The 13971-nt window shown below is 37.1% G+C and overlaps 1 protein-coding gene across 14 annotated transcripts in view; it reads left to right on the top strand.

Moving 5' to 3' along the window:
• Positions 1-13971, top strand: part of SUGCT (succinyl-CoA:glutarate-CoA transferase) — a 338446-nt gene that overhangs the window by 5217 nt on the left and 319258 nt on the right. For all 14 annotated transcript variants that reach the window (XM_052795879.1, XM_052795895.1, XM_052795888.1 and 11 more), the window contains exons 4-6: positions 3348-3433; positions 4209-4259; positions 10024-10144. In XM_052795879.1, the coding sequence (XP_052651839.1) occupies positions 3348-3433; positions 4209-4259; positions 10024-10144 (258 nt within the window). The remainder of the gene's footprint in view (positions 1-3347; positions 3434-4208; positions 4260-10023; positions 10145-13971) is intronic.

Genomic DNA, 13971 nt, shown 5'->3' with positions numbered 1-13971 from the left:
TAAAACAGGGTTTTAGGTGTAGTGTTTGACGTGTAAAATTTGACAAACATACAAATCCTTCCAGCAATTAGTTACATAAGAATTATGGAAAACATGTTTTTCCCATTTGGGAATTCAGAATCTTCAGCTCACTTCCCTCTGAGCCAACATGTCTTAATTTTAAATGGGAATACATTTTACTACTCAGGATTAGAATACTGATAAAATGACAGGCACTTTAATTTTGGAAACAGAAACTCAACCTTCTATTTTCATCCTTACTATTACAAGGAAGAAAGGTAATATGAGCATTTAAAATATATATGTTTTTTGTTAGTACTGCTTTTGTGTAATACTATACAGATCTAGTGGGGTTGGCAAGCATTTTGACTGGTTGTCCTGGTTTCAGCTGGGATAGGGTTAATTTTCTTCCTGGTAGCTGGTATAGTGTTGTGGTTTTGGATTTAGTACAAGAAGAATGTTGATAATGCACTGATGTCTTCAGTTGTTGCGGAGTAGTGTTTAGACTAAGTCAAGGATTTTTCAGCTTCTCATGCCCAGCCAGCAAGAAGGCTGGAGGGGCACAAGAAGTTGGGAGGGGACACAACCAGGACAGCTGACCCAAACTGGCCAAAGGGGCATTCCATACCATGTGATGTCATGCCCAGTATATCAACTGGGGGGAGTTGGCTGGGGCGGGGGTGGATCGCTGCTCAGGAACTAACTGGACATCAGTCGGCAAGTGGTGAGCAATTGCATTGTGCATCACTTGTCTTTCTTGGTTTATATTTCACTCTTCTAATCTTCCTTTTCATTATTATTATTATATTATTATTTTTATTATTTTTATTTCAATTATTAAACTGTTCTTGTCTCAACCCATGAGTTTCACTTGTTTTTGATTCTCTCCCCCATCCCACTGGGTGGGGGAGGAGTGAGTGGGTGGCTGTGTGGTGCTTTGCTGCTGGCTGGGGTTAAACCATGACACTGGTAGAATAGTTTTAATATTCCAGTACAGTTACAGCTTGTTAATTAAAAATTAGCTTGTCAGAGAAATCTTTCTTTGGAGTTGTGCAAAGTGACAAAAGTTATTTTCTGCATGAGGTAGTTGTATCTTTAAAGTCTGGGATCTGATATCCCTGTATAGGTGGAGATGGGAGTTCATTGGAAAAGGGAGATTTCTGAATTTGCATGCAAATCTTCATACTAGTGCTGAAAGTGTCTGAGGTTAACAATCTTCAAGTGTGTGTTCTCAGATGCAGAAACTTGTATAGCTCCTTCTGAGTCTGATTGGACTCTGGGTAATTAGCTTTATAAATAGTATTTACTTTATTTTTGTGTACTTTAGCTTAACACAATGGTTTTTTTTCCACTCAGCACATGTACTTCTTATTCAGGGTTGTTGAGGATTGGGTAATGGTAAAAAAAATGCTTCATTCTTATGGAATAGCTACACTTTTTAGTTCATGAGACCATACAAGAAAAATAACAAATTGCATGGCATTCAGTTCTTTTTAAGAAATATTCCCTGCATTTGGCTTTCAGTTTTATGCATCACTACGCATTTGAGGCATGTAATTATGCCATAGCAGCTGCACGTTATGTCACGTATTCTTTTCCTTCTTTAAGTTTCCATATTTTAAGTTTCTCTCATTTGGTATTATTAGTTTTGAAAAGAGCTGGTGAAGGTAATTACACACTTGAGATACTAAAACATGTTACATTCCATATATTTTTATTTTAAATAGGAAATATTGAATGTTTGAACATTTAACAAAACATTGAATATCTAACAAAAGTTTTGTCACATCAACCTATTGGTCATCCTTAATCACTCACCATTGTTTCAAACATTAAATTTCAAACATTTTCACTTTTGTGACAATCAATTACTGCATCAATTTTGTACTATCAGATGAGACTGACAGCGGTGTTATTCCAAGTATCTAGGTAGTAGGAATGGAGCAGTGTCAGTGATTAAGTGTGAAGTAATGGTTTTGGAGATTTGCATTCCAGCTCTGAGTTTTGTTTTGTGAAGAAGGGCAGCCTGAGAATTCTGAGTTTCAAACATTTTAGAATGTGAGTAATCGGCTCTTTATGTGCGAGGATTTCTACTTTCACAGGAGTATTAATCCATAAAGGATAGTAGCCACACTAGCATCCTACGTGGAAAGTATTACTGAAATGTGTTGTTTTGAATGGCTTGAACTGGTAACATACAGAAGGGAGTTTTTTTTTCCCCCAGTTTCCTGCTTGAACCAAGATTGTTCTTTGAGACACTAAACAGGACAAATGTTGATGAGTAATTTATATGTTTGTGTAACTTCTACCACAGTTGATCTTAAATGACTGTAGACTTTGTATTACCATAGTATAATTATGACAGTGGCTATATTGTGTAAGACCAAAGGTCCTTCAGCTTATTTCTGTACCTATGCTAGTATCAAAGAGTCTTCTGTGTTGCCTCACTACAGAAAGTTTTCACTTGTGAAGTTAGCAAGTAGATAAAAGTCTAGATATTGAAAAAAATCTAGGAATGTGCATGCTTGCTAGCACTTGGGATCGTGATTATATCTGAATTTAAATTTAGCTTTACTTCTAATTAAAATAGATTGCCAGTCTTAGTTTTAGTTCAAATTAAAATAGATTGCCAGTCTTTGTGACCTTTAAAAAAGGTTTAAACTTTGAAATTAAGCATAAATGATACAGCGACAACAGTGTCTGCAGCAGCTATAATGCTATCTTGCCTTTCTGTAAGGCAGCAGCATATCTGGAAGGGCTGGAGGTGGAGGATTGCACCAGCTATAGCAAGTGCTTCTTTTTGTTGGTGTTCTGCAGCATGCAGCTTAAGAAGTTATTGCTGATCAGTGGTATCTTGATGTTGTGTCCAGAGCGTTTCAGGAATAGTTTGTTAACCATGTGCCCTCTGTGACTTGGTGCAGGACAAGAGCTTCTACTAAATTCTTCCGGATTGCCTAAAAGAATGGCATTGTAGCTCTGCTTTAAGTTAAAAACAAACAGCACCACCACCCCACCCCCCCCAAACCAAAAGGAAAACAAAAAACCAACCCACAAACAAAAACAACCAAAAAACCCACAAATACATTGGTGGTGTGTGGCTCTATTAATATTTTGAAGCCTAAAAGTAATCCCGGCACTAGCAAACACTATGTTCACTTTGCTTAATCACATTCACTTTTAGGTGGGTTTTTTGACATAAATATCCTAAAATATATATATTAAACTAATTTTTGTTGTGCCTGCTAGATGAAGCTTAGGTGGTTTAAATGTGATGTTGGAGGAAAACTTTTTATTTGTTGGCAGTATAATATTGGACAACTATGAAAATGTGATGGTATTTCTTTCAGGAGCTGGTGATGATACAAGAGCCTGGGGCCCACCTTTTGCTGGAACAGAAAGTGTTTATTTTCTCAGTGTCAATAGAAATAAAAAGGTAAATGGAGTGTGGTATTGAACATTAGCCTAAGTTTTCTATAATTACAACTGAAGACATAACACTGATTCTTAATGTATGTAATGGAGCAATAGTTAAATTGGCCTTAAGTTATGAATAAATTTCAGGAGAAGAACAAAGAGTTCTTTTGAACAAAGGTGGCTGCAAACTTCTGGTGTGGTGCTGTGGTCAGCTGAGGCAAATTCAAAAAGCAAGAGTGGTCCTGCCAGTCCTCAGTTGCTGGTGCAAATTGACTGAAAATGAACCCTGTTGAAACTAAGGGTTATTTTATTTGAAGGATCAGGTTCTTCAGGTGCATCAACTCACCTGACCTGCATCAGCTGGAGCTGGAGGAGAGCAGGCATCATACCACAGTTAGGTTGGCTAAAGCTTGTGAAACTTCAGGATTAAGGTGGTTTCGTGACATGCCTGAGCTTTTTAATGGCTTGTTGTTATTCAAACAAATGTTTGTGGTGTCCCCACATGTACTTGCAGTAGTAGGTGCTGTGCAAACATACAGTGAACAGGCTGCAGTGCAGCTCCCAGCTGCACATTTGTCAGACTTGTTTTGGTGCTTGTCTGATCCATTGGTGAGACAGTTTACTTTGTTTTACCAGCAGAATTTTTTTTGCAGGGGGAGGTGGGGTCTGTGTTAAAATTTACTTACTTGATTTAGCTGTAGTGTGAAACTTGACTGTTGGTTATCTCTAGAAGAGGCTGATAATCACCAGAAGGGCTTTTACATAAATTACTGTTGTTTTTTTTTAATCCCCAGAGTATAGCTATCAACATGAAGGATTCAAAAGGAGCAAAGCTAATCAGAGAGGTATGTCTTGATAGCATGCAAACTGTGCCTGTTTTGTATTGTTTTGATCCGAAGTAATAAAGAATAAACTCTGCATTTCAAGTATTTATTTGATATCTGATAATTAAAAATGTGTGCAGTAAATTTGTTAAATTACAGTATATAGCCTCTGTACTCTGTGATTTTTGGACTGAATGTTCAGTGTAATTTCTAAGGATTTTAGATATAAAATCTACATGAAAATGTCATCAGAAGCTTCAAATGAAATATTGTGAGGAAAAGGTCTTAACAGCCTAGTGCTTTCCTTTTATTGTTGCTGTATTTGATCTTGCTGTACTACTTCACTAGAAAGATTCAAGCTGGACTGATCTAATGAAGTCAGTGAGCAGCTTACAAAGAGGAGATAGTGGGCTCCAGTATTTGCAGGTTTTTGAATGTTATGGTGTATTCATGACTTCAGTTGCTGTGCATATTTCTGAGAAATACTGTCCTGTAGGTCAAACTTAATATTTGTTTTCTTGTTCAGAATGTAAGAGTCTTTTAAGGGTGATCCATTTTTCCACTGAAAAATTAATAAAAACATCCCATTTCATATTCTGTGAAACTTGTGCTTTGTCATCCCTTTTTATTTATTGAGAAATGTAAGACCTGCTACTTGCTAGTGCTGTGTGTTTAACTCTGCAGTACTAACACATTTAAGAGGGTGAGCTGGCTTCTGTTAGTTTGTTTCAGTATCACTTTTTCACAGTGAGGCTGTATGCGTCCTGCAATAAGTGGAATTTATCTGGTAGTATTTTTTGTTGGGAATATTGCATGAAATGGAAATAGATTAAGTTGTCTGATACTTTTGACCTTTTTTCTTCCCTGTCAGCTTTATATGGAAATCTTTGGAGTTTATAAGCCAAGGATTCTGCAGTACCTTTTCTCTTTGCAGAACAGAACCATTTATTGTTGATTTGTTATGAACCTGTATGTTTGTCTTCTGCAGGTTTTGGAAACAGACACTGTCATTTGGAATAGTTTTGCATGGTATAATACAGATGTGTTTTTGGATAAACTAGTCATATTCTAAATAATGGCTATAAAAAATGTTCCTCTTGCATAAGAAGGCTAGCTTGTTATTTGATCTTTAAAAATGGTGAAAGAAAAACTATTTTATGCAAAATGTCCACTAATTCCGCATGTGCGGGCTGGACTTGTTTGAAGAGTTAAAGGCAGCTGGGCCTATGAGTCAGGGTGAGCTGGAGAAAAGATGGCTTCAGCATAAGCTTCTTATGTGACTGCCACTATTTGTGGCTAGGAAGTTCCCCTTGTCTCATCTTGACATTTGTGCAGGAAGATTACTGCTTGATTCTGGTTTTAAATGCATAACTTTCTGCCTGCAATATGGAGAACCTTTTTATGGTCTGTGGAGTTGAATGGCTGGTGACTTAAGAATTTGCGATATAACCTTTGTGCTTGAGGCTCAGGTGCCTGGTTGAGTTCAAATCCCACATAATTTTTAAATCAAAGCAGCAACTTTCTTCTCCCTCATTTGTCATGCAAGACATGAGCAGCATCCTCTCTGTCAGCTCAGCGCTGGGCTTCCCACCCTTTTATTACTGGTAAGATCTCTTGTATCACTGTAATGTAGAGCAACCATGATGCTGAAGATAGGATAGCTGGCTGGCAGTAAGAGTACTTAGAGATACAAACAAAAGGTTCCTGCCAGCAGCAATATTAATTTTTCCCTTAGCTTGATGTCACTGAAATAGTCAAGCATGTATGAGAGTTAGTTCCTAAGATGCGACATTATGGAATTTCCAGTGAGAGAACTAACTCTGTTAAGTATTTACCACGCTAGCTGTGGAAATGAGGAGATCTCCTGTGACAAAGTTGTTTCTTATAGTTTCTATCCTTTATTAAAATTGCTTTCATAACCACTACAGCTTTCTGTTCCTTAAATCAAGGGCATCCCTATCTGTGATATAGCAACATTGTGGACTGAAGTGATGAGGCATTATTGAAATGTGACTCTGCTTGTGGAGTTGTTCATTGTTTTGCTTGATTTAGAGTGATAGTTTTTGGAAGTATTTGGTGCAGAGGTCTTGACATTCCATTATTGCATCTCAAATGGAACCAGAATATAACTTCTTCTGTTTGGCGTTTTATCAAAAGGAATATGTAAAGGGAAGTTATCTATAACAGGCTTTTGTCTTCACTTGTCTCCTGGTAACATCAGGACAGGTGTGTATAGAATTGAGTGTTGCTCAGCAATTTATTTGTTACTATGAAAATTAGCGTTCATGTCTGTAAAGTAATTGATGGCAAGAAGAAATTCAAGTTTGTGACACTAGTTACTCATACATAAATAAGAATTGTCTCCTGAGCCTAAGCCCTACAAAGAAAAGTAATAAGGTTATAATTTTTTTATTAAGAAAGGTAACATGGTTAGAATAAATTTTGTTTCTCCCTCTTGTAAATTCCATATAGGTAGAAGAGGGCAAATCTCAGAATCTAGAATCATATTAAAAACAAGGGAGTAGAGAGTCTTAAGGTATATGACAAAAGCACAGCCTTGATAATTCAGTCAGTAGTATCAAGTGAGCTGAAGAAATCTGTTAATCAGGAGTCCTGGCTGCTTTTCTTCCTTTGGCACAGCACTACAAAATACTTGTCCAAGGGTTTGCTCTTTCATAATTACATGATTCCCACAACATTTTTCTGTGGTCTTTTTTATGTTTCTTTATTCTGTGTCACTTGTAGCCCTGTCTTCCTTACTAATGCTTTTGGCTTACTGTTAACTGTCTTCCAAATATTTGTATGTCTTCCTGAATGAAAATTATTTTTTTTCTCTTCAGTGATGGTATGCACACCAGTCCCATACTCTGACATCCTTTTGTTGTAATATGGCTCAATATCTCTTTAGAGCATTATTCAGCAGTTATTGTCAGAAGCTCATTTTAAGAACCTTGAGGATACCTGTCTCTGGAGTATTTAGCCTTAACTAATTAACTTTTCTCTTTATTCATGAAGAACTTGGGAGAATTCAGTTTGCTGGGAGCTGATGGCACTCCTTCTTCCCTTCTATTACCTTTAGCTGATAGGTCAGCATGTCTCGTGTGCTTTCTCACTTGATAAAGCAAACTATTCACACACACACACAAATATGTGTGTGTGTGTATGTATATGTTCATATGTGTGTGTATGCACATTCTCCTCTGTGTGGAGCTTTTGTAAAAAACAAACACACCTCACCCTCCCCAAAACCCCAAACAAAACTGCCAAAAGGTATGAATAGTTTGCTTTATAAAGTTAGTAGCATCATTATTTGTTACTCAACTTAATGACTACTTTGGCATGCATGATGCCTTTTTTCTTTCCTGAGGCATAGACATTGAGCATATCAGTGTCCTATCTGGAATACATGGTATTCCAACTCAGGTTTGCGTTGTATTGCTCTGTTAGTAGAGGTTAAAATACAAGTGATATGTTCAGAGGACTTGTAGGACATGAAGTGTGAAATTTCAGTTGACAGTGGACTTAAAATCCCATTGAGACTGAAAATCCCTTTGAGTTTTAATAACATACAGTTTGTTTGGATCAGAGTCTGAATTCAGTTCCCCACAGTGGCAGAACCCTGGGTACCTATGATTGGTTCAGTGAGCATCAAAAAAAGTACTATACACAGAGTGCTGCCTTTACGCATTAAAGACTATTTCCAAGTGTCATGAAAACTTCAGTGGCAGAGCTGACAGCACTTGTAAGATGTCTTAGAAATTCATGTCCATTTCTGAGAATATATACATTGCTAAACTGGGCCCAAGTCATTGTATCCCCACTTAGCACTGTTGCTGTCCCATGTATGTTGCCAAGTCCAGGGTTATGGTGATTTTTATGTTACAGTACTGTATGTCACGCTTTATTCCTCAGTGGCTTCTAGGAGATGATAGTTCTTCGGTATGAGATGGACAACAACTCTCAAACCATTTTAGCCTATACAATCACTGTAAATTGAATAGATTATAAAATACCAGTGAAAGCAATACACAAGTTGTAACTGATTTTGTCTCTTGAATGAATTAAGCTAAAGCTGTAGTATTACTAGTTTGAAGAGTATTTATGTATGAACTATGAAGGATTTAAAGAGAAAATAAAACCCCCTTAAGTTATTTTTCATAAAGGCATGCTATTAAAAAAAAAAGTAGCTTGCCCCTATTGTGTTCCCCTTACCTTACTTTGGTAGCTTGATCTGCTGTCCTGCATAGAGGATTGGGACAGCTGTAGATCTGTCTGACCTACTTCTGTTTTTACTAGCAAATGCTTTAGCTCTGTGGAAACTTGGATCTTCTTGAGAACCTTCTTGTGGCAAATGCCTGGTTTTTAATAACTTCCGTGAAGTTATGTCCTGTTCACTTCTATGGAATCATGAATTAACAAACCAGCCAGCTGTCCACACTGAAACCCAGCAATGCTTATTAAGAATCTGGAGTCTGTTTTTCATTTTACTGTAGTCCTACAGGTTCTTGACATAGCCACTTCAAAAATACTTAATAACCTGTTTTAAAATGCACCTTTACTGCATGCTAAACTTAGTTTCTGATTAATGTCGCTTCCATGCATCCAGTTAAACTATTTAGAAGTTGTGTGCTGCCTTGTCTGAATAAGAATTAGTTTCTATCTTTCCTGTTAAATACTTGCTGGCTTGGCAGCTTCTTTGACCTTAAGTTCAGCTGAACAGCCTACATGCTAGAACAAAAATGCTTGTGATTGTGATTGCTGTTATGATGACACTAGTTTATAGAACCTGGTCTAATATACTGTATATGTTAATCAGACAGTGACATGGTAGTTTCAGAGAATGCGACTGATCAGCTGCAAATAGCATTAAAAACCTAAATGTTTTAAGTTATGCTTAAAAATGTGTGCACAAACATGTGTACCTGTAAGGGAATAGTTTGTTAAATTCCTGGGGGCAGGAACAACCAAGCAAAAAAACTCCAACTCCCCCAAGGCATACATTTTTCTTTTAATATGTAGTTCTCTTGCTTCAGGAGTTCTTAATTAGTTTTAGTCTTGTTGAAACATGTAGATGCGTATCTATTTATAATTTTTATAAGAAAAAAAAAGTAATTTAAAGCCCATCAAGGTTATATGACAATCTTTACCTTCAGTAGATTTTTGGACTAGGTCATTCATTTATATGTGATGGAGAAAGTCACATTGCAGAGCTTGACAGCGCTATTCTAATTGAGGTGACTATAAGGTGTTCATTTTAACTTAATAAAATTTTTGGGCTCCCTATTCTGCTTCTACATACAGGAAGTGAGATATATGGCCTCTGTTACAGTAATTGTAATCAATGATTTTAAAATGAAAAACAATTTATAAAATTATTTCTAAGGTAGAGAAAGTGTGAAGGATAAAGATGCATTCTTTCTCCCCCCTCTGCCCCCCCCCCCCCCGCCCCCTTCTCAAGTTAAGTGCAGGTATAAAGGTGATGATTGTTCTGTAAACTATTGTCAAGTCTTGGAAATTGATGTGATACTGATAATATATTACAGTTTTGTCTAGTCGCTTTAGGATTTTGACAGTCTTCTTTCTAGATACGCAGCATCTCTAATATGTAGTTTGCAGAGATGCACATTCTAACAGGCCAAAACCATGTCTCTAGGTTTGTAAGTTTTCTTTTGTCAGAAAGACTGGAGCCATTTTGATTAGTGACATTTTTAAATGAAGTTATGTGAGGAATTTCTTGAACTTTTGGAAGCTCATTAACAAATCTTACTCCTTTTCTTTTCTAAAGCTTGCAGCAGTGTCTGATGTTTTTGTGGAAAACTACGTCCCTGGGAAACTGGCTGAAATGGGTCTAGGTTATGAAGACATTAAAAAGATTGCTCCTCACATAGTGTACTGTTCAATAACAGGTATTTTAATTTCAATTACTTGTTTTCATTAGTTCCTTTATTCCAGTCAACTGTTATAAAAGTCATGTGGTAATATAGAAGTGTATTATTTTGATGTCAGTTAAGGTAAATTGAAAGACTAAATGAGTTTGACTGTTCAGTTCAAAAATAGGTATAGAAAAATTGGGAGGCAGCAACCATGTCAACAGCTTATAAACTGTTCAACAGTGGCATTACCATGCCAGCTTGGCATGTTTCTATTGACTTCAAAGGAGCCAGGATTGGCTGGGCTCCTTGGATTTTGCTTTGAACTAGTTGAAAACTCAGATTATTTTTAGCCGAAAAGTCAGAATTTGTTTTTCCCAACAGTTTTACTGTATTAGTTTACATATTGCAGGTTTCCAATCTGGTAATCTCAGTGTTCTCTACTGCCCTGAAGCATCTCTCTCTTCAGAATTATGCGGTTTTATGTTCATGGAAGTGTTATGTTACTTTGCTGCAGTCTATTGCCTGGTAACTGAAATGGTAGAAGAGTTGTAGGTACTTCATAAATGCTGGGGAGAATGAAAAGAAAGTAGACATACGAATATCAGGAATTGCATACATGTAGAAATAATGTTAAGTCTGAAAAATCACTTAAACCCAACAAAAAACACCCCCAAAAATCTTGATCAAGCACTGAAATTAAAGGATCTGTGCATGTAAAGTCTGCTGTTAAAATACAACTAAATTAAAACACAGAAGTTACAGGTATTTTTAGACTGGTTTAAAATCTTAGTTACAAACCTGTTATGCCTCTGAATTTCTGAAGAATAAATGGCTTTGGCTTTTTAGTTACTGCATATTGATGTAATTTAATAGGAACCAAACAGCTTTTTGTGACACATTTATCATGTTTGTGTGGCAAATGTCTGAAGAAGTCAAGAGCAGAAAAGCAATTATATTCAGGGCTTGCTGAGAATCTCTTTGTTTAAATGCATTTTTAGGTTGATCAGTGGCTGGCTACCACAATGTTTTTCACATTTGCTTGTGTATGTAATCTCAAAACTGGAATTTGTTGAGTGGTTTTTGCATTTTTTTGTTGTTTAGTTGCTGTACCCGTAATTGATGTAAAAGAATAAAAATTATATCCAATTTATGTGAGGTAGCTTGGCCTTTGATTTGGTAAATCTGTTTTTCCATTCCCACTACATGTCAGCTTTTGAATGTTTTTGTATTTTACTGATAATAGACAAAAATCTTACTTGAAGTGAGGGCCTAAGGAAAGGTACTATTTAATTTCACAGAATCGTAGAATTGTTTAGGTGGAAAGGACCTCTTGAGACCATCTAGTCTAACCCCCCTGCTCAAGCAGGGTCAGCTACAGCAGGTTTCCCAGGACTGTGTCCAGCTGGGTTTTGAGTATTTCCACAGCTGCTCTGGACAACCTGTTGTAGTGTCTGATCACCCTCACAGTAAAAAAGTTTTCCCATGTTCAGGAAAATTTGTCCATTGCCTCTTATCCTGTCAGTGGGTGCTACTGAGAAGGATCTGGCTTCCTCTTGCTCATTCCCTTCCACTGGGTATTTATATACATTGCTAAGATCCCCCTGAGCTTTCTCTTGTTTAGGCTGAAGAGTCTCAGCTGTCTTGCCTTCTCATCATGTGTCAGATGCTCCAGTCTCTTAATCATCTTTGTGGCTCTGTGTTAAACTTGCTCCAGTAAGTCCATATCTGTCTTGTACTGGGGAGCCCAGAACTGGACACAATACTCCAGATGTGGCCTCACCAGTGCTAGGTAGAGGCAATCTCCTCCCTCAACCTGCTGGTGACACTCTTCCTAATGCATTGTGAAATACTGTTGGCCTCCTTTGCTACAAGGATGCATACTTTTGTATGTTCTGTTTAAGGGCTCCCCGACCTCCTCCACTGAAGGTAAGTTTTCCTTGCTGCAGACTTTCTCTCTAGTCTCAGGGACCTAGGACTCCTAAAGCCCATCTTTCCTGGTAAATACTGGGGCAAAGGTGGCATTAAATACCTCTGCTTTCTCCATGTCCTTTGTCACCAGTTTCCCTGCCCCATTCTGCAGTAGGTCTGTGTCTTCCCTAGTTGTTTTTCTGCTGCTGATTTGCTTGCAGAATCCTTTCTTGTTGCTCTTCACATCTTTTGCCAAATTCAACTTCAGATCAGCCATGGCTTTCCTAACTATATACTTGCATGATCAAACAGCGGCTCTATACTCCTTCTAGGTCACTTGCCTCTGCTTCCACCTCTTTCACACTTTCATCTTACTGTCAAAACAAGGTGGAGAAAGATCATACAATTTTGCTGTTTAAAGATTTGTGTAACACATAGTTTACAGTTGTTATACATAATGAAAAACATACAAACATTAAAAAATACATAAATACATAACTAAAGATTTTTTTTTTAATTATTTGTGGACTATGATCATTTGAGGCAGAAGGTGTTCAGGAGATAAGAGCTGAGTGATGTTTGTCAGGCACCCATAAAACAACTTGGGGTCTTAAATTATGGTTTCTTAAGCCTTGGTGGCAAGGAACATCTATTTAAGGATGATGCATCTTCTAGGAATAGACCTAAGATCTCTAGTACCCTTAAAGAAAAAAAAGATCAGAAATCAATTAAGGCAGGAAATAGCAAAGCCTCAATCTAAGCATATTAAAAGAAGCAACCAGATTAGGACCAAATGTACTACTGTCACAGAGAGGGGCATGGTGGTGATACTTAGGCAGTAAGGGTTTTTTTGGCAGAATCAGGCAGAAAACTGATTTAAGAAGAAAGAATTCCTGATTGATTTCTAAAAGCTCTGTGGCCTGATTCTAGATATTACAATTCAAAACCATTTTGTGCTGTGATTGACTCTACTGCATTCAAATACAGTTTTTTCTTTTTCTTTTTTTTTTTTTTTTTGCAAAGGGGGATGGGAAGAGGCTAGAAGAGGTTTGATGTAGTAAAGTTTAACTCAAAAAAAAAATCAGTGAAAAGGAGATCAAGTTGTTAAAATATTTGCTGATAAAAATTGCTTAGATTAGCAGCTCAGATTAAAACATTAATGCCTATGGAAACAGACAGAGAACTCTTTTGTTTGTTTTTTGTTTTGTTTTTCCATCACAAATAAGACTAGGCAAACAGCAAAGGAGGTTGATAAAAGCATTAAAACATCTTTATGGTAGCTAAGTTGTGTATGCTACTATTTATTACAGGGAAGGATAGTGAGTCCATACTTGAGTGATTTCCTGCAAGGGATCAATTAGAGAAACTTTGTTAATCTGAATATCCAATATAAAAGGCTTTTAGAACAAATTGGTAAATGAATATTTATAAATTACCTGTAGCAGTATATCCGAGCAAGGTGAACTTTTGGTCTGATCCTGTGTTGTTATTAAGACATATCATAATGTTGCCAGTGAAAACACACACACAAGAAGGTAACTGAACATGTCAAGCTGTTCTTGTAAACATAGGAATTAGTTCACTTTCCTTTTCTGAAGCAAACAGACCTAATTGGCAATCCTTTGCTTTTGCAAAGCACTGCTCACCCAAGTTGCTTGCTATTCATGGTGTTCAAGTGCTTTTCTTCTTTTTCTTCTGGGTTGTTGGATGTGGAGGCCTATTAAAAATAGTGGTACTCTGGGCACAGAAATTTGCCTGCAAGCAGTGTCTTGGATGTTTTAATGCTGGGCATTGCAATGTTTGACCCAAAAAACAGGTTTATGTAAGTTGAGGCATCCAAGTTGGATGGCTGGTTTTGTGAGACGTTGGTGCAGAAAGCAGGTAACTGCAATCTGAAAGGCCATCAAGAAGTGCTCAGTTCCCCTGACTTGAGACAGGAGCTGTGCTTGTGA

Source organism: Harpia harpyja, chromosome 1 (genome assembly GCF_026419915.1).
Source record: "Harpia harpyja isolate bHarHar1 chromosome 1, bHarHar1 primary haplotype, whole genome shotgun sequence".
Taxonomy (NCBI): Eukaryota; Metazoa; Chordata; class Aves; order Accipitriformes; family Accipitridae; genus Harpia; species Harpia harpyja.
Note: the sequence above shows the minus strand (reverse complement) of the source record. Positions and strands in the feature narration are given on the sequence as shown.